Here is a 19,968-nt window from a genome sequence, read left to right as displayed (position 1 = left end):
GACCCATTGGATTTAGAGCCCCTACTTTAACAAGATCACAAGGTGATTCGTGTGTATGTTTGAGAAGTGACGCTGTAAACCTTTATTTGTAAAACACTTTGAACTGTTTTTCCTCCATTTTATCTTCTTAACCATCGCGAATAGCTGTCAAGGGCAGATAACTGTCACTGTTTGCCAGATGAGGAAGTTGAGGCCCAAAAGGCTTCACTCACTGCTGATAGCAGTGCCAGTCCTGTGACACCTGGGAGCCTGCATCCTTCATCTCTGATTTCCCGCCCACCTTCCTCACACTGACCATAGGCCCTTCCCATAGCCCAGGGAGAGTAAATATTTGACAGTGTTGAGGAGGAAGAGACAGAATGAAGGAAATTCAGGGCCCCGTCTGCTGTATCAAGCTCTCAGGTTCCAAGCACCTGAGCTGACCCAGAGCCCAGCTTCCTGTTTTCTGATCTCAGTTCACAACTTTGCTTGCTGTTCTGGGTTGTGATGTGAGAGCCAAACTGGTGTGGACGAGACTACAGCAGACACACGGTGGCTCCCCAGAGGTAGGGAAGGGTGGTGGCCATGCAGGAATGCCCAGGGAAGGAGCCCTGGGCCTGGGCTGGGGTCCCGCTGTTTCTGTTGTGCCAGAGTGGAGTATGAAGGGGTGGGTCCAGCAGGCACTCCTCCAATTACTAATACTCCTGGTTTGATACAGTGTGTGTGTGTAGTTCTGTCATTTTACCACATATATAGCTTTGTATGACTACTATCACCTGTTCCCTTGATTTAAATAAAAAAATAAAAAAACAAAAAAACTGTTGTGGGATCCTCACAGAATCCATAAAGACTATTTCCTGGTGCTTTCCTAGAAGCCACTGTGCATCTCCAGTAGAGGGGACACAGTTTACATTGTATTGTAGATTGTGTGACACGGCGACCTTGCCTATCTGAAGTCATATACACACTGTACACACACAGATGTGTTCTTTCTCTGTGGAAGACTTTGAAGTGTTTGACAGACTGTTCCCAAGGCTTGTCCCCTCCTGGACTGGGGAAGAAGAGGAGCCTGCTGTGTACCTGTCTTCCTTTTTCGAAGAGAAGTTGGCATGAAGTCAGATAGTCTTGGAAATGGGAGTTGTTTCATGTGTAAGAAAATACTTACACTTGCAAACATAGACATGCAGTCTGAAGAGCCCTGGAGCCTACAATAAAATATAAACAGCTAGGGGGAGGGTTTTCACCCAGAAGCCGCAGTGCACACAATCCACAAATATTGCCATGTTACTTCTTTATACTAAATTTCAGATACAAGGGTTAATTTTTTTTAACTGACCCCAGTCCAAAAACAAGGCTTTGCTGGGATCCACCAGGTCCAGATGTTATCATCAACAACTGGCTATATGCCAGGCCATTGCAAATTTGGTCATAGGTGGTGCAAGCAAGGTCAGGGGCAGAATGGGTTCATGGCCTAGTCATTCCCAACCGAGAACATCCGTACCTGGTGGGAAACTGGAAGTCAGGTCCTTGACCCACATCTGACTCATTTGCAGAGAAGCATGTCAGAGCCACACATGGTAGCAGCTTAAATCTGAATTTCAAGTAACCACATGCTCCGGGATATGAAGGACTTACATACACTGTTAAGAGATCAAACTAGCATAATGGCCCTGATTTGTCACCATGGCATAGTCATGGATGGAAAATGCTCTGTTGTAAGCAGAGATTCTGCTTTCATGGGTTATCACCCTTCTTCATCTTGCCTTCTGTCACCTGTATGGGTACCTATGCAGGTGATTCTTACCCTAGATCGTACATGGGCTAAATGACCATCTTCAAGTAGTTACAAGACTTCATTTTTATATGACAGTTCATATTTTACAAAATTATTCCTTGTTCCACCCAAGGAAGAAACTCCAGTCCAAAAAAACAAGCAAACAAACAAGGTGACTCCCCAAGGTCAGTCAGCTGGTCAGTGATGGAGCCGACACCGTAGTCCACACCTTCCCACTGCTTTAGGCCCTGTCACACACACAGCCTCCCTGCCTCCCCCCAAGCAGTTTGTGAGCTTGGGGACAGAGAAGAGGAACTGCCTGCTTCCACGGGGGCCAGCTCTGGACCCTCTCTCCTCTGCCTGTCCTCTCAGAGTCCCCCAGGGCAGGGACTTGAGAGAACTTGGCCCTGGCTCCAGATTCTGGTTTCTAAACCCGGACCTCTAGCCACAGGCGCTTTTGTGTAAAACCGCATAATTTCCAGTATTTTTAAGTTTCTGTGAGGCTGTTCTTCCTGAATTTGGTTCCTTCCTCTTTGTCTAAATCCAAGTTATACTCTCATCTTCTCCCTGTGGCCACACAAGAGCACTTACGAACTTATCAGAAAGCACACTGTACCTTTGGAAGACAGAAAATTTGTTTTTCTGCAATCAAGATAAGAGACAATGGAAAGAGGAAAGCACATGCTTTATATGACTCATCACGAATCCCTCTCTGATGTGGATGTGTTCTTTCATCCCCTGGGAGGCTTAGCCTTATGGTGGTATAAATCTTACTGTGTTCCCATCTTGTGATGTAGCCATGGGACATACATGTGTGGCACATGCACACACATCACACACAACCATACATTGTGAAAACCTCATTTGTGATCATGGCTAAGAAAGGCAATTATTGTTCTTGTTAATGTAATTTTTCAGGACCTCAATGTTTGCAAGCACAGGGCCAAAGACAGGCCAGTTCTCGGAGGGAATTAGCCTGGTGTCATTCCTACATAGACATGAACTGGCTTCTATTCTGGAACAAGGCAGAATAAACAGTTTAAACCCTGTGAAAGAGGAAAGAATCTGAAATGAGAGTAAGTAAAGAAGAGAGAAAATATTTGTAGGAAAGTTAAGAAGGACTTAATACTTCTTACTGCCATTTTAATTTTTAATTATATATTATATTATACACATATATATGTACATATGTATATGTACATATATATGTGTATAATAGAGAACTTTACCTAATGAAAAATGGACTAACATCCTTTATCTTTTTATTCTTAATCAAAGAAAGAATGAATTACAATGAATATGTATTGCTTTTCCCTCAAAAGACAATGTTTAGATGTTTTCTCTTCATTTAATATGTATTGCTTTTCCCTCAAGAGACAATGTTTAGATGTTTTCTCTTCATTTAAACCAGACATCTTTGGTTTTATTTATTAGTTTGTTTCCTTTTCTTTCAAACAAGTTTACAAAAAATGAAATTTGTTTCTGTTTACATTTATAGCATCGAAAAATGTGAGTGTGGCCTTGGAATGATTAATTCTGTTTTATAGAATATGACAGATTTTCATAGACTCGAGGATTTAGCATACTTGGGAATGGAAACTGTGACTTTATTGAAGATAAGACTATAACACCATGAAATATCCTGACTTGCTTAGTTAAGTAAGCAAGTTAATGGAACATGCATTGAGATAATGCTGCTTTATTAATAAATGCTTTCAGGAGTAGATTTGACTAATGTACAGGCAATTGATTTTTAACAGCATTTCACTTTCAACTTCGTTAAATTTGGCTAAAAATGTAAAACTAATTATTTAAAATTAAAAAATCCACACTTCCCCCATTTTACCCAGAATTCAGTTGTTGTTTTTTTTTTTTAATTTTTAATTTTTATTTATTTATTTTTATTGTAGTGAGCTGTGGCCTCCTGGAAACCAAGTGTGTGACACTTCGTTAAGCAAACTAAGTGGTGGTGACAAGCTTTGCACTGCAAAAGGATCATTAGTGTGGGGGATTCTGCATCCTTCCAGAGAGTGGGCCTGAGCTGCTCATACATTTAAAGTATGATTCAGTTCACAAAATTGTTTATTGCCAGCTCTTCAGGAAAATAATGTTATGCAAGCAAAAGTTCCGTAGTATAGGAGCATTTGGATTGCAGGAGACATTTAAAAGGGCTCGCTATGTAGACTCCCTGACAGCAGTAAATGTCTGTGGAACTTAAAGATAATAGATGTCCATGGTTTAGGATCTGTGTTTGAATGTGCAACCTTTTGAGTGGTTCCTGGGTTGCTGTAATAGTAATCACCACCTGAGCTAACAGTCATTGCGCGTTCACCCTGTGGCTCACAGTACAGGTATTGTGTCCTTAAGTCAGCTGCCCTGTGAAGGTGAGAAACTGATGCACAGAGAAGTTTAGTAACTTGCCCGAGGTCACCCAGCTAGTTATACTACAGAGTCACATTTACACAGGATCCTCACCTCTCTTTGTCAGTGGTAGGCACTCCAGGGCACAATATATGTGCTCAATAAACGTGTGAACGAAGGCCTAGGGCCAGGAGGAGGAGGAAAGAAGGAAGGACTGACTGCTGTAGAAGACCCTCTGGCCTCTGCCTTTCATTCTCGAAAATGCCAAGTAGAAAACTTTTCAGATAAGGTCGTTTCTGAAAGAGGTCAGGGGAACCTTCCCAAAGTCATAGGTTTTCAGATCTGAATGTTTGTAAAGGTTTCTTGACAAAACCTTCCAATATCTTTGTTACAGAAATTAAATAAAAAGAATATCCAGCATTTTACAAGAAAGCCTTCTAAAAATTACACATATCTACAGTTACAGATTCTGGTACCATGGCCTGGCCTGGGCCATAAGACCATTGTTCTATTGAGAAAATTCTCCAGGACCCCCAGACTAACTCTATCCTTCTGCTCCAGGGGCATGAGTGAGCTATTTGAGGGGTTGAGCTGGGGGGTCCAGTCCCTCCCAGGAGCCTTGGGGAGGAGGACCTGGCCCACTGGGGACCCCACCATCAGTCTCAAGGTTTGTGTTGGGCCCTTCCAAGACAACCTGATTTAAGATACCAGCTCCTGAAAGTGGGTTAATGGTCTTTGACCTTTTTGGCACCAGGGACGGATGCTCCTATGAGAATCTAATACCTGATGATCTGAGGTGAAGCTGAGGCGATGATGCTAGGGCTGGGGAGCGGCTGCAAATACAGATGGAGCTTCACTTACTGGTCCACTGCTCACCTCCTGCTGTGTGGCTTGGTTCCTAACAGGCCAGGGACCGGTGCCCAGTACCTGCCTGTGGCCCCAGGGTGGGGACCCTAGGTTAGATCACCTGGGGCTTGAGGGAATGTCCCTCAACGTGGCTGGTGCTTTGTCCAACTTCTGAGACCAAGAGGCTTAAAGGCGTGGCCTTTCCATCTGGACAGCTGCAGCCTGGACCAAACACGGGAAATGTAGGAACTGTGCAGTGCCCTCTTCTTCAGTGCAGCGCCATGTGCCTGCAGGTCCTGGCACCACTAACTCAAGTCTGTCCCTGCTCTAGTGAGTGTCCGGTTATTACCAGTAACCGTGGAGGAGTTAGGGGAGAGACGTCAAGAGCAGATGGAAGAAGCCAGCAAGCTGGAGGCAGCACCATGGTTGGCCAGCTGTTTTGGTGTAGATTGTCAGTTCAGTGCACCTGTTCAGGTGAACGGGCTATGTCACTGCTGTGAAGACGAGGGTCAGTTTGTCTTTGAAGGCAGGGAAATGGCAGTGTTTGTCAATCACGTTGTTTTTTCTCTGTGTTTTTTTTTTTTTAAAGAACCATTTTCCCAGGCTTTCTTTGCATTTTCCTCTATACCCGAGTCCCCTGTCTGCTCCTTGGAGGCTGGCCTGTACCCTGTAGCCCAGGTCATGATCCAGTCCCATGAGCCGGTCCCACCCTCTGTCCATGGACCGCCCCACGTCTCCATCATTAGTTCATCACAGTGGAAGAACTGTACTCAGAGCTGACCTACTTTTCCTGTTTGCCCGCAGCAGGCTAAGCCTGTTTAGCACTGTCCAGAGGGGCTGGGCAGAGCGAGGAGCTTTCTGAGTCGTGCAGATGGCAGTCTTCCGAGTGAACGTGGTTTAATCTCTTTGCCCTGTTTTCCATTAGCCTAAGGGGTTAGGGCCCAGCACCCAAGGTGACTCAGGGACAGGGTCCACGCGCAGGGCGTCCTGCATCCCAATTCAGACTCTTCCCCCAGCGATCTTGGGTAAATTATTGCTGGAAATCAAAGGCCAGCTTCTCTCCAAACTTTAAAAAGATTCCTGATTGGAAGCCCCACTGCTGTGTATCTCTGGTCCTCAGAGCCTGTTCTGGGCCCTGGGATATCTGGAGATGCACGGAGGACAGGAACTGCACTTATCTTCCTACAGGGGGGGTTATGATCTCGTGGGAGGGGCTGGAGAGGGTGGTGACCTAGCCTCTGCAGAAAATGATTGGTGTTATAATGAGGCAAGGATGGCGATGGGGATGGGTAGGAGTGCTTCCCTGACCTTAGATGGGATGGAGAGAGTTAGAGGCATGAAGAAGATGGTGATGGTGGTAGAAATAGAGGGCATCATGACTGTGTTGATGTTGAAGGACAGGGATGGGGGAGATGATGTGACAGGAGGTGGGGCTGAAATCACAAATTAGTGTCTCGTCATCTAGGGTTGTGAATACTATGATTAGGAATTCAGAGTGCATCCTCTGAGCTAAGAGAAGTGTGCACCAGTGAGTGTGCATATTCCCCACCCTGTGTGCACACACATGCACACACACATTGCCTTTGTTCCTTGCTGAAATGTTGCCATGTTGCTGCTTGTAGACGTAGGATGGTGTCTGGTAGTGTCATTCAGGGAAAAAAAAAAACGTAGGATCAGATAGTCATGAGTAAATGAGCTAACATATGAGAAAACCAGAAGCTATAGCTTTATCTGTGTCTTATTTCACCAACTCATGTATTTTGTGCATAGCAAAATGCCTTATAAACACGGTGGCCCGGCCAGCCCTTTCTAATCCCAAAGCCCTAACTGAACTGTCCTGACCCAGGGCGTCATGTCTTGAGCTCTCCTTGACTCCCTGAAGCCACCTCTCAGAGCTTCAGAGCCGTGTGTAGAGGGGAGTTGGGCCGGTGGGCAAACTATATTTATGGGGGTCATTTTATTAGACATTTGTAAGAGGAGAGAACTCAGTCTCTATTTTAAGAAAGAAAAATATATTTTTCATTTGTCTTGCAGTTTCTTCAGAGTTATCCAGGGGCAGATATGAACCAGGAGAGAGATCTAGGCTATCTTTAACTTACAGCATGAACATCAATGTACGAAGTGGGGAAATGAGATTTCTAGTCCTTCCAGGGCAAAACCCAACTGGCCTTCACACAGTGTAAAAAGCAGATGCTCTGGACCTGCTGATGCTCTGTTTGCTTGATGAACAGGCCCATGACACAGCCTGTGCTTTTCAGCCCTCAGCCAGGGGCTTTCTGGAGGAAGTTCTTTGGGTCCCTTCTCTTGGATAGGCTGGGGGCTCCCTGCCTAAGTGCTGTTCCTGTCTGTTCCCATGTCTCATCTTTCCACTTGTGTTATTGTGTCTGTCCATAGGGTAGGCCTTCCTCAGACTTCTGTGGAAGGGGCTGCAAGTGTTTCTTGAGAAGATGGTGAAGCATCAGTTTCCACGGTCCCCAGTTCGCCTAGGCCTCAGGGTACATGACATCATATCATCGTGTTAGCGATGGTGGGATTAGAGAATGTGTGGTCTGCACCTGAGAAGCTGTGGAGCACTGGAGAAATTCAGATCCTGGTTGTCCTGTCCTTTTTAAGGGAACATTTGAAGGGCAGGTGAGGGGTAAAAAGGAAGGACTCTCTTCTGTGCTGGAAACTGTCCGACCTCTAACCAAAGTGCGATGTTTCCGCAGGACCTTTCTGTGGTGGCTGCCTTGTGTCACGTGAACTCAGCCTGTTCCCAAGGGTTGTCGCCTGTGCCTTCTGTCCTCCCTTGTCAGGGCTGCTACTGCTGGCTGGGCTGGGCCTCCCTCAGGGGCCCGCATCTGGGCCCCCCACGGCATCAGTGGCTGTGGCTCAGTCTGTGCACTGCCCACAAAAGTGCAAACAGTGTGTGCCACCAACAGAGGGGTGACCTCAAGCAGGCACCAAGAGATGCGTCCCAGGCATATGGCTACACAGACAGGTGTAGGTGCCAGTGACCAAGGCTGATTTCCCAGCCATTGGCTCAGATCAAACCAGGCTCTTCTGTCAGGTCGGGAGGAGGGCTGTCCAGGTGGCTCAGTTGGACCTTTCATCCCACCCTTTTCCTCAGAGGAAACCCCCAGCCCACCGGGCACACCAACCTCCCGGGGGACAGAGGGAGCACAAGGGGATCTGATTCTTGGATAACTTTGAAAAGTGAGCACATTAGGTCCAGTAAGTCACAAGGGAGTTGCACAGCTGGAGGACGGGCACCCCTGTGTGGCCACCCGTCTCAGCACGGGCTGGGTGGCGTTAGGCTCTAAAGGTCCTGGCCACGCTCATTTCTAAGTCATGGTTTCTGACCACTGCACTATGAGAAAGGAGGCATTTTACCTTTTTTGCTCAGCCTGTCCTCTGCTAAGTGCTTTGCAAGATGAGCTGTCCTAACAGGTTCTCATATGCACAGTGGGAAGTGTGTACCAGCCTACATCTGCAGATGAGGTGACCAGTCCCCAGTCTCTGTTGAGGACACCGCACCATGTGAAGGAAGGGGCGTGGAGGACATTCAAACCTAGATCTCATTCCCTCCCAAATTAATTTCGCCACCTCGCATAGTCAGCAGTTCACATGAACCATCCCATGTTTTTATTAAGCATTATTTGATGTTGAATTATTCTGATATGAAACTCAAAACTGCGCAGCCAAAACAAATTTGGTCTCTTGTTTCAAGGACAGCTTCTTTTTCTTTTGCTCTCCTCGCAAACTTGAGCACAGTTAGGCTGGCCAAAGGAGCACTGGGATGGAAGGTTCCGTGGAAGGAGATACTGGGCCGTGGCATTTTGTAGATTCATTTCGTTTTGTCTGTGGCAGCTGAATGGTGGCTTTCAACAAAGGCTTTCACTGACTCAGTTCTGAGCATGACTCATAAATCTCCTTTTCCTCCTCTTGCTGATTTTTTATAGGCTTCTATTGTCCACACCCTGACCACACACTGTCACCCATCAGATTCTCCAGTTGACTCAGGTTTACATTGTAAGGTCTAAATGTTTTATAAAGGGGCCTCCAAAGGGAATTTTAAGTGATTGGAACATAAGTTCCAAAGGTTGCAGGAAGAATATGTCACAGTAGAATGATTCTTCCAGCCAGATTTTGCGATGATTTTTATTTTGAAAATTCTTTGCCGACTGAATGATGTAATTGTAAATTTACTTAATAACAACTTTTCTAACTTTCTCCATCCATTCCTTCGTCGCTCTGTCACCGTTCCCCTGAGTAATGAATCATCAGACCCTTAGAAGTGGGAACCATGACCCTAACAGGCAGATACAGTCTCACTGTTGATGTTGGAGAAGCTTGTGGCATAATTTTCTTAGGGTCATGGAAACTCCCTGAAGTGGGGGTCTCATCTTGATTTCTCCTGAGAATCTGGCTCAGCGAGACCTCCAACAAGCCCCGGGAGGCACGGCTAGTTGGGAGCAGTGCAGGAGTGGCTAGGGTTAGGGACAGCCCTGCCCACCCTGCCTTTCTCAGGTCAAGGGGTGCTGGAGTATGACGAGAATTCGTCAGCTGGAGGGGAATTGAGACTGCAGGAGTGGGCAGCCCTAGGCTTTTCACTGTCTGTTTCCTTTAGAAAAGCTATTTTTTTCCCCCAGTAAATGAATCATTGCAACCAAAACGACATTCCCTGGAGAGGAAGAATTAAAATATGGAAGTCATTTCCTAGCCTCTCCCAAAGGACAAAGGGAGACAATTAAGCGTTGTAGTTCATCTATGACTGTTTTTTTAAAGCCTTTTTATTTCTTAAACATAATGAGGAAAAATCATTATCATGCTCCCACGTGTGAGATATAGACATTAATCCAAGCAACACGAGGTCCTCTTACCAGGGACTGACTGGGAGGACAGAAGTCTCACTCGCTTTCGACAACAAATAAACCCCAGTCCATCAGGATGCATGTGTGTTTGGCACTGCTTCTTTTGATTTCAACTCATTCTTGTTTTCAATATTTTTTCTTTGTAATGAATGAAATTCACTAGGTTTGGTTAGTATGACGGGGAGGAATATTAAGATTTTCTAGCTAATTTGGGACCTGTAATTCAGACTGTTTCTCAACCAATTTGAAAAAGTCATGATTTTATTTTGTGCAAACATCGGCCTTGCAACGGAACAGACTGACGATAGTCATTTTGGGGAAAATTCATGATGATACAGAATGACCCACTAGGCCTATAAATGCTGTACAAAAAGTTCAAAATGAAAAGAGACTGAAGAGGAAGGCTGAGTTGTGATTCTAGTGGTTCCATCTGGCCCACGGCTTGTTTTTGTAAATAAAGTTTTATTGGAATACAGCCATACACATTTCTTACTCATTGTCTGGCTGCTTTGTACTATGATGGCAGAGCTGAGTGGTTGCAACAGAGACTGTATGGCCTGCATCTAAAATATTTACTAGGTAGCCCTTTATAGAAACGCATTGCCAAACTCTGCTTTTATAGGATAACATACCTTTTTGTGCGTGAGGCATGCAGCCTTCTCTGGAGACCCAAGAGTGACCTGCCAGCCTCCAAGGGAGTCCCTGTCCTCTGTATGATTCATTACTCTCCTACCTCGCTGTCTACACACTATGGAACCCAGGGCAGATGTGGCATGAACAGATGGTCACTCTGCCATTTGCTGGTGGTCCCCGTTCACCAAGGGCCAGAGTTCCAATCAGTCATGTAGAAGGTGGCTGTGAGAAGGAATGTTTTAGAGCCCCTAAGGGCAGAGATTTCACCTAAGCAATGAAAATGTCACTTGCAGACCTCGCTTTTGTTCTTCTGTTCAGTTAAAGTCAGCTGTTTGTTGAGGGCGTCTTCAGTCCCTTCCTTCCAGCTTTGTTCCATTCCCTTCTATCTCTCCCACACAACACCACAGGGACCTCAGTTTCTGTTGAGTTGTCACTAGACACCGTGGGCAGGTCCGCCACCCCAGGCAGCACCACTCTTTGTATGCGTGTTTCTGTCTTTCCGCCATGCCCACACATACACACATGTATATACACACGTACAACACTGACTGGTAGACGGAACAATACCCCCACTCTGCCCAAAGACATAGGTATAAGTACCAGTTTCTACTGATAGCTGTTTAACTCACTGTCATTGATACTGTGATTAATAGTAGCTAAAATTTTCAGTGACTTATTTGTGCCAGGGACTGCGCTGGCAGTTTCTCATTGATTCTCTCATTTTCTTCTTACAACCACACAATGAAGGAGACCCTGCTGTTACCCCACTTCACAGATTGATCAGAGGTCGAGAGCACATGGACTTGCCCAAGGTCATTCAGGGCTAGGGCTTTCTGCTGGAGTCTGCTGACTCGAGGCCACCACTACCTTTTCCCCTTTCCAGATGTGGATGCCAGGCCCAGGAGCTCTGAGACTCAGCAGTGGATGTGGCTCTCTAAGTCCCTGGGGACTTCCAGGCCCACCCAGTGCTCATTGGCTTTGGTTAGATTCTTTAGCTGGTCTGCTTCCTGGGTCTGGCCAGACTCCTTCACCCCAATCCTGCTCAGTGGTCTCCACTGCTTGCCGGCAGCCACTGTGGGTCCCAGGAGGTAGGGGCAGGACAGCTTGCTTTTTCTGTTCAGGAGCATCTCTCTGAAATCTTAGGTCTACGTGGCCCCACTCACCTCACAGTAATCTTCCTGCTGTGCAGAGAGCATGTTCATTGAAATTCAAAGCCGACAGGAAGAAAAGATGAAGCTGGAGTCACCTGCCTTAGCAGGGTCCAGGATCATAGGAGGAATGTATAGGTTAGGACAGTAATTCGAGACAGGCTGGGATAGACAGGACTCACCTTGAGGCCTTGTGTGCTGCAGGCATCATGCTGGCTCCTTATGCACAGGTACATGCAGACGTCCCTACCCTGTACATCTCACATCATCCCTGCCTGGTGGGTGTTAGCCTCCGTTAGGAATGAGGAAGACAGAGACTTGTGAAGATTAAGGGACTTATTCAAGCTCATAGAACAAATGGATTGAAATTGATATTGAAATCAGGCTGACTCTGAGGCCAGAAGCCCACATACACATCCTAGGCAGGCAATGGGCAGAGACTGCCCATTGGAGTCTGTCCAGAGCTGAGGGTCCGTGGGCTGCCCACTCAGCCTCTCTGGATGGTGCTTCCTGATTCGTAAGGATTGGACAACTCTAGCCAGCCCATCCCACGCACAGGACGGGATGGAGAGGAAGTGAACTGGCACTTTTGCAGGATTTTGCAGCAGCTGGTGGTTGGCGAGTGAGCCCCTAGCCCCTCCCGAAGAGCACTGGTTGCTGCTTCGTCTGAGTGGATTTCCTGTTAGTCAGTGGCTCCTGCACACACAGCAGCTTTTAGTTTTTATGCATCATGACATAATTGTACCTTTAAATGTACTTCACAAGTAGTGCCACTCTGGATTGATCGTGCCCGTTGGGAGGTTCGTGGGAGTCGACATTAGGTGATCGTGTGGGAATTCAGACGAGTTTGGCCCTGGCTGTGTCCTTTTTGTAAATAAAGTTTTATTTATAATATTAGTGAATCATTATTGATACATTATTATTAAAGGCCATACTTTATTATTATTTTCTGCCTCTGCCTCCTTCCCTCCCTCCCTTCTCTCTTTCACTCCTCATACATTTATTGAGTACTTCATATGGGTAAGAAGCTGGCTAGACAGCATGACATGGATAGAGATGCGTTGTACCTAATCCCCGCCGTCAAAGTAGAGAACCTGAGTTTGGGTGTCTGCCATGGGCCAGGCTTGTGCTGGCTACTTCCATATGTGCAAACTTATTTTCAGTTATTTCTTGAGTGTTTAGTTACTAGATGCGGATGCCTATACTTCAAATTTGGGGAGATATAACAAGATTTAAAAAGATTCTAAATAGTTTATGTTCCAGAAAAATCCAAGAAACCCAGAACTGGAAGAGCCCTTAAGAAATGCACCTTACTGGGGGTGCTGGGTTTCCTCCCCGCACCCTTCCACACCTCTCTACCTTCTGCTCTGCTCCTGGAGGCTCCCGGTGTAGATGACACAAGTAGGCTCCCTGCCCCCTGCCAAATAGGGGATACTGCAGGAGATCGCCATGCGGAGAGAGTGAGGTGAGCTATTTATTCCCTTGGCTCCCTTCTTACAAGATTTCCTCAGGCTGGCTGTTTTTCTCCACCAGATTCCACCTCCCCTGAATAACACATTCCTCCAGGTTTGGGTCACCATTTCTCTCTTGTCCCTTTACCCTTAGAGGTGCTAACAGCTCTGCTGATACCAACTCTAGGGGACTACACCATCCCTGCTCCCCTCCTGAACCTTCACAAGCAGGCCCTTTGTAAATAAGCTGTCCTCAAGTACCCCAGCCATCCCATCCGTTCCTGTTGGGACATGGACCAACTGGCCTCGTAAATGCCTAACCTATCTGGAATATGTGGTTATCCTGAGTAAAGACTACAGCTTCCCTCCACTGTCACTTGAGGGTTAGTGACATCAACAGTTATCTTCTCAGCTCCAAACAGAATCTCTTCTGCCTTCATTTAAGCCCATTTTCTCTTCCCTGGAACTCTCTGGTCATTAAAAAAACAGCTGCTTAAAACCTTCATCAAAAACTCTTTATACAGTTGAGAAGAGCAGCTGTCACCCCTTAAACTTCTCTGTTGTTCTTTTCATCTGGCCTCAGGAGTCTGACTTACTTCCTCTGTGCCTTTGGGCCCCTCTAGCCCCTCCGCATTATGAAGTAAAAGAGTGACTCAAAAACACAAGACAGGAGGCACCTCCATGTTCATAGCAGCGCTGCTCACAGTAGTTGAAAGGTGGAAGCAACTTGGTGTCTATCAGTGGACGAATAGAGAGACTAAAGATGGTGTATACATACAGTAGAATATTGTTCAGCCTTAAAAAGGAAGGAAGTGCTAACACATGCTATGACGTGATGAACCTGAGGACATTACACTGGGTGAAATAAGCCAGGTACAGAAGTACAACTACTGTATGATTCCACTTATATGAGGTCCTTGGAGTAGTCAGATTCATTAAGACAGGGACTGGGTTAGGGGCTGGGGAGGGGGATGGGGAGTTTTTGCTTGGGGGCAGAGTTTCAGTTTTGTAAGGTGGAGAGAGTCCTGGGGATGGCTGGTGGTGATGGTTGCACAACAATATGAATGTATTTAATGCCAGTGAACTATAGATTTTAAAATGGTAAATTTTATGTTATGTGTACTTCACTACAATTTTAAAGTAAAAACAAAAACAGCAAAAAAAAGCAAAAACAAAAAAACATGGTGGAGACTTGGGCACAACAGGTGTGACAAAACAGTGAAGACGCGGAACTTAAGTAGCAGATGCTACCAGGGGACTCAGTTTCTCTCCGTATAAGTCAGTTGAGCAGAGAAAGTTAGGCAAGAGTCAAGTGACAGGAATCAGGCAAGGAAATGAGAAGGGTGGGGAAGAAGAGGAAGGAGGCATAGGTCACCAAGGTTCATGGATTCAGGAAAAGTTTTAGGATAAACAGATATAAATCAGAGAAGATGTGGTTGATAAAGAATAGCTATTAGTCATTTGTAGGTGTTTCACTTATGACATAGCAACCCCAGTCCTCTAAACAGGATTCCAGAACCTCAGGAAAGTGGACTGGATGGAGCCCACATTCCTCCCCTGAGTATGCCATGTTCAGGGGCACCTGGTAAGGGCATGGCTTGGCGGGGCCTCGCTCATGCCCTGAGCACATGGGAAGCCACCGGGCTACATGGGGACAGACCTGGGGTAGTGCATCATTAAATGATTTGGCACCACATTCTTCATGTCTCAAAGCTTTGAACAGATTCCATCGGGAAAACGTTAAGCACATGCCTATGTGCATATGTGTTAACCTCATTTTAATTATGATATAAGCCTCAACTGCTAAACGGCGTTTCTTGAAAATTTATCACTAAAAGATGCCTCCATTTACTGAATGATGGCATGAATGTATGCCGGGGCTATGGCTGCAGAATTCCTCTTCCTCTTTTAGCTCAGACTCATGCCTGTGCACACAGCAGACCAAAATCCCAAAACTAAGTTATGTCAGTGAAAGATTCATTTGTCCCTTAAAATTTTTTAATCTAAAACTTTTGATTTGGAGAGTAGATATTAGTACATTTGAGAATCTGAATCTGGAGTTCTGACTTCAGACCCTCTGTTTTAAGAACAGAAGCATGTGGGCAGTAGTGATTCAGCATCTCCCTGGTCCCCACCCTTATCTCAGTCACACCCTGTCCTCTCAGCCACCACAAGCTTTGCCTCCACTTCTCCCAAAAGGTTCTGGACTCATGGACACCCTGAAAGTGTTTCTGCTGGGAGTGCTGGCTGGAGGGGGAGCATGCAGACAGGCAGGACTCTGGGAAATATGTGAATGGAGGAAGGGATCAGGGATGTAGCCCTAGAGGGTGAAGGACCATAGGCTGTGTGTGACAGAAGGGGTCCAATCAGTGGGCCCAAGAGGCTTGGAGCCAGCAGCCTGGGAGAGGGTAGTTCCAGGCCGGGAGGTAGCCTCTGATGACTTTGGGCTCCAAGAACGTTTCCAGATTGTTACTTAATTTTCACATCTGTGTGCCTTGATGGTCTAAGGACCTATAAGTGCCTTAAAAAAAGGACTATGGATTATCCCCCTTGGGGGCCCCTGTTCCTCCAGTTTGCATTGTAAAGAGAAATTGTGTATTTGAATGAACAAACAAATCAGGGATCTCCTTAGAATATCTTGGGCATCCTGCAGGTTTAAGGCTGAGATAAACAGATGCTTCATTCAACTGGATTCAGATAGCAGTTCTCAAAGTGTGATCTAGGGATACATGGGGGGTTCTATGATGTCAAAACAGTTTCTCTAATACTAACGCATTATCTGCGGGTTTTACTCTTATGAGTGTACTCTGGAATTTTCCAGATGCCCATTAACATCTGACGACTTCATCACCCTGATGCCTAATGGAATGATTGCTGTATATTTAGTATTTCTCAGTTTTAAACCACTTGCACTAGTGCCCTTTGAAATCCTTGGTAATTTTCAAGTGTGTAAAGGGTTGCTGGAAACAAAAAGTTCGAGAACCGCTGGGCTGAGGCACGTGGATTAGGTAAGACCATAATGAGGACAAGCAGAAAGACCTGTGAGAAAGGGCTAGAAGCAGACGGTAATCTGTTGTTGTTGTTGTTGTTGTTGTTGTTGTTGTTGTTGTTGTATCTGTTGTTGTTGTTCTTTTTTTTTTTTTTGCAGGAAAAACTGCATAGAAAATCTAATGGATGAAGATGAGAAAGACAGGGCAAAGAGGTAAGAAGAACCATCGTCCTGCCTTGGCAGTGTTCTGTGTGATTGGCCCATCTGAACCTGGATCTAGATTGTCCTCACTCAGTCTTGGATTAAAGCCTAGCATGATAGGCAATGGGATATGCCCTCAGTCCTCACTGTCCTTGAAATATTTCAGTGCTCTATTAAAAAGTTTAGACCAGCTCTTTCAATTTTGTTCCTCACCCTGAAGTTACTCATTGCCTGGAACTTGCCAGGAGGTCTTAACGTGTTCTTACATTATCCCTGTTGACTTGGGTCTCCTGTCCTGGTTACTGCTTTTCCAGGACAGACACTGCCTGGCAAGGCAGCCTGATGAAAGCCAGGCGAGCCTGGGTTCAAATCCTGGCTCTACTGTTGGGGAGCTGTCTGGCTTTAGACAGTCATAGTAAAAACTGTTGCCACACATTGACCACACACTAGTCCCCTGCGCTGTGTTAAGCACTTCCGGGTGCACTATATCAGTTTTCTCATCTGTGAATAGAGACATCATAGTGACCTTGCACTGTTGTTGGGTTGGCCAGAAATACTTGCCTGGTAGCTGGCATGTCAGAGCTTTTATAACCCTGTCTGTGCTTAGATAGGGGTCAGAAGTCCCCTTCACTGGGTCATTTATTGAATCCTTACTGTGTATGAAATGGAATCATAAAGTTGATAGTTTGAAGGTGAAGATTCCAGGTAATATCCAGTCGAACGTTATCAATTTCGCATGATTTGCCCAAGTTGGTGGTTTCTGTGCTAGCTTCTGGGGAACAAAGACAAGTAAGAGGCCTCCTGCCTGGATGAATGGAGGCTATTGGTAGGTAATACAGACTATTAGGCCACAGGTGACAGGCCCAGCATGGAGTGCTGTGGAAACATGGGACACTTCACAATAATACATTTACAAAGGTGTCTCAATAGCAGTAATGAAAAGATCGATGATAGTGGCCTGCGTTTGCTGAGTGCTCCCTGTGTGCCTAAGCCTTTGAGGCACACAGTACTGGGCTAAATACCCTTAAATGCATTACCTCATATTGTCTCCTCGACAGTCTTCGAGATGTGTATCACTGTTATTCTCATTTCATAGATGAGGAAACTGAGGTTAAACAAGGTTGAGTAACCATCAAACATCCTGAAGCTCTAAGAAGTGGCCGTAGTGGAAGTTAAAGACAGGCTTCCTGACCTTAGACTCCATTGTTCTTCCCCAGCCTATAAATGAATCTTTTAACATCAAGACTTATTCAGTCTGTCTGGCCCAGACGGGGGACTGTGTCCTGATGTGACTTTGGAGTCCACAGGTGTTTTACTTTTGCCATCATCACCTTTAATGCTGCCCACTCCCCCTCACTCACTTTCTGCTTGCCCCCCCCCCCCCCCCACCCTTTAGCCTCAGCCGCCCCCCAGTGTCTCTACAGCACTGCTTGCTTACCTCAAAATCAAGAAGAGAGGAAATGCATATTTTGGCTTCACCAGACTCAAGGATTACCAAATAGAGATTCCAATCAAATCTTGGCTGGTATTCTCGATGAGATTAGAAATGTTTAGCTTCAGACTAAAACTCTCATTGTCTCCACAAGGCAGGTACCATGTTAGGCAAGGTTTTCAAAGCTTTAGGGAATTCATGGTTTATTTGGGTTTCTGATGAAGTGTTCTGAACCCGGACACAGTTGCATTTTCTTCTGTGAGTTTCTATGCAAATCCAATGAGTACTGAGTGCCTGTTGCGTGTTCAGAACTATGGGCTGTTTTCTTTAAGGAAGATGCAAAAATCATGGTCCTCGAACTCACAAAGGAAACAGTTTGATTGAGATAATGAGGATAATACTTTGCCATTTTGTGTTACAATCATAAGCGTGTCTTTCTAATTCTGATGTGACTTGGTTCTGCAGGGAGAGGGGACATGTGTGCGTGCGCCTGTGTGTGCATGCCGTGTGGTCATCCAGGAAATAATGTGCTACAGCAGGAAGTACACAGCTTAGACTCAGGTGGGCTGGCTTTGATTCTTGCCACTTTTTCTTTCTAACCTTGGGCAAGTCACTAAACCTCTCTTAGCCTCAGTTTCTTCCTCTGTAAAATGGGGGTGGTAGCAGTAGCAGCTCCTCTCTAGGGTTATTACAGGGATAAAACGCAGCTGCACGTAAGCCCCTGGCACAGTGCAGGGTCCACAGTGCTTATGAGAAGAGCTAAAGGTTAGGAGCACACGCCGTGTGCCTGCAGCAGTAAGCAAGCATTAACTCTCTCGTCCTCACCACGTCCCTTTGACGTAGGTTTGTATTAGCCCCATTTCACAGTCAAGAAAGCCAAGGCTTAGGGATCATGTAGCCAGTCAGTGGCAGGCAGGGATTCAAACTCAGGCATCAGTTATTGGAGTCTGGGCCCCTAACAGCTTCTCATGACTGTCCTGGATACTATTCCTTTTTTACCATATATCAAGAGACATGGACAGAAAGTGCTGATAGGAATCTTTGCTTCCCAAAGAAAACAGATTTCTCTACTCTGCACTATTGTAAAATACCTCTTGTTCCATTTTTCCGTAGTACTCCAGGAAGAAACTGTTTCATGTGATCCTCTTCCTTTAATCGGGTATTAAATGAGTAGGTCATCAGCACTAATGAAAATTGCATTATCGCCTTGCCTGTCAGCTGAGTGTTCTGTTTCCATAACTCAGGGGGGACAGGGGTGTGTTTGGAGCTGTGCTGCCTTTTGTAAATAAGAAGCAAGAGTAGGGGGTTCTCAAGAGCATCAACTCAGATTCTCAAACACAAGCTAAACGATTTTATTATTCCTGGACCCTAATCCTTAGTCCCAACACTGATAAAATGGTTCAAGGAAGAGGGATGAGTTATAGTACAGCAAACATGAAGCCTACATATGTACTTTTGTGGAAGCAGGTGTTGCAGAAGGAAATGCTTTTAGCCAGGGGATGCTGGCTGTTTCTTCAGGTTCCCCCAGGGAGATTATTGATATGGACCAATGACTGAGTCCATTCTGTCACCATCCCAGAAGTATTTAACTAAGGAACATAGTGAGCAAGTGGGAGATAAAGAAGGGGTACATAGAACTGCCCTGCCCTCCACGATCTTTTAGGCAAGTGAGGCAGACATTCTTGGAGACAAGCTTAAGGGAGAAAGAACATGTCCTGTGGGGTCTGTGTTGAGCAAAACCAAGATGATGATCAGATTAAATGCTCTCCTTCCTCAGAACCTTTTCATGGTGGATATCGTGGTTAAGGGTAGAGACAGACCTCATTTCACTGTATCATTTCTCTGGATGTAAGTTCTATGGGTCTGAAAGGAAAGGTTGGTCTGGTCCATGAAGGTCATGGCAGAGTCTGGCACATTTGCCACCACCCGTGTGCAGAAAGACCCTGTGCAGAAAGGCAAAATCCCGGCCCAGCGCTGTGTAGGTGTTTCAAGGCAGAGCCAGTGATGCTAATTTTGCTGTGAGTTTCTTTCACAGGCTCTTGACTGGGTGTGTTGCGTACGCACCATCTAAGACCCAACATAGGAAAAAAATGGCAGTAAAAATTTGCCAAGGCTTCCTTTCTGTTTGTTTTATTTGGTGATTGAGGCGACAGTAGGCATTCTGAGAACCTGAAGCAGGGCACATAATATATTTATTTTACCCTGCAGTTTCCAGATGAGTGATTCTGGGTTCAAAACAACTGGCAAAGTTAGAGCTGTCCTTGCTGGCAGCATGCTAATTCTGCTGTAAACAGTAAACAG

At 45.7% G+C, this 19,968-nt stretch overlaps 1 protein-coding gene across 4 annotated transcripts in view; it reads left to right on the top strand.

The window, feature by feature from the left end:
* Positions 1-19,968, top strand: part of NPAS2 (neuronal PAS domain protein 2) — a 135,126-nt gene that overhangs the window by 46,956 nt on the left and 68,202 nt on the right. For 2 of the 4 annotated variants that reach the window (XM_039867089.1, XM_039867087.1), the window contains exon 2: positions 16,194-16,247. The exons of 1 other annotated variant lie outside the window; for it this stretch is intronic. In XM_039867089.1, coding sequence (XP_039723023.1) covers positions 16,194-16,247 — 54 coding nt within the window. Of the gene's footprint in view, positions 1-2,680; positions 2,830-3,663; positions 3,812-16,193; positions 16,248-19,968 lie in introns of those variants that run through there. One more of the 4 variants, XM_039867090.1, reaches the window with a different exon arrangement.

The sequence above is a fragment of the Pteropus medius genome, unplaced genomic scaffold (assembly GCF_902729225.1).
Source record: "Pteropus medius unplaced genomic scaffold, Ma_sr-lr_union100, whole genome shotgun sequence".
In the NCBI taxonomy this organism is placed as follows: domain Eukaryota; kingdom Metazoa; phylum Chordata; class Mammalia; order Chiroptera; family Pteropodidae; genus Pteropus; species Pteropus medius.
This window is presented reverse-complemented; position numbering and strand designations above follow the sequence as displayed.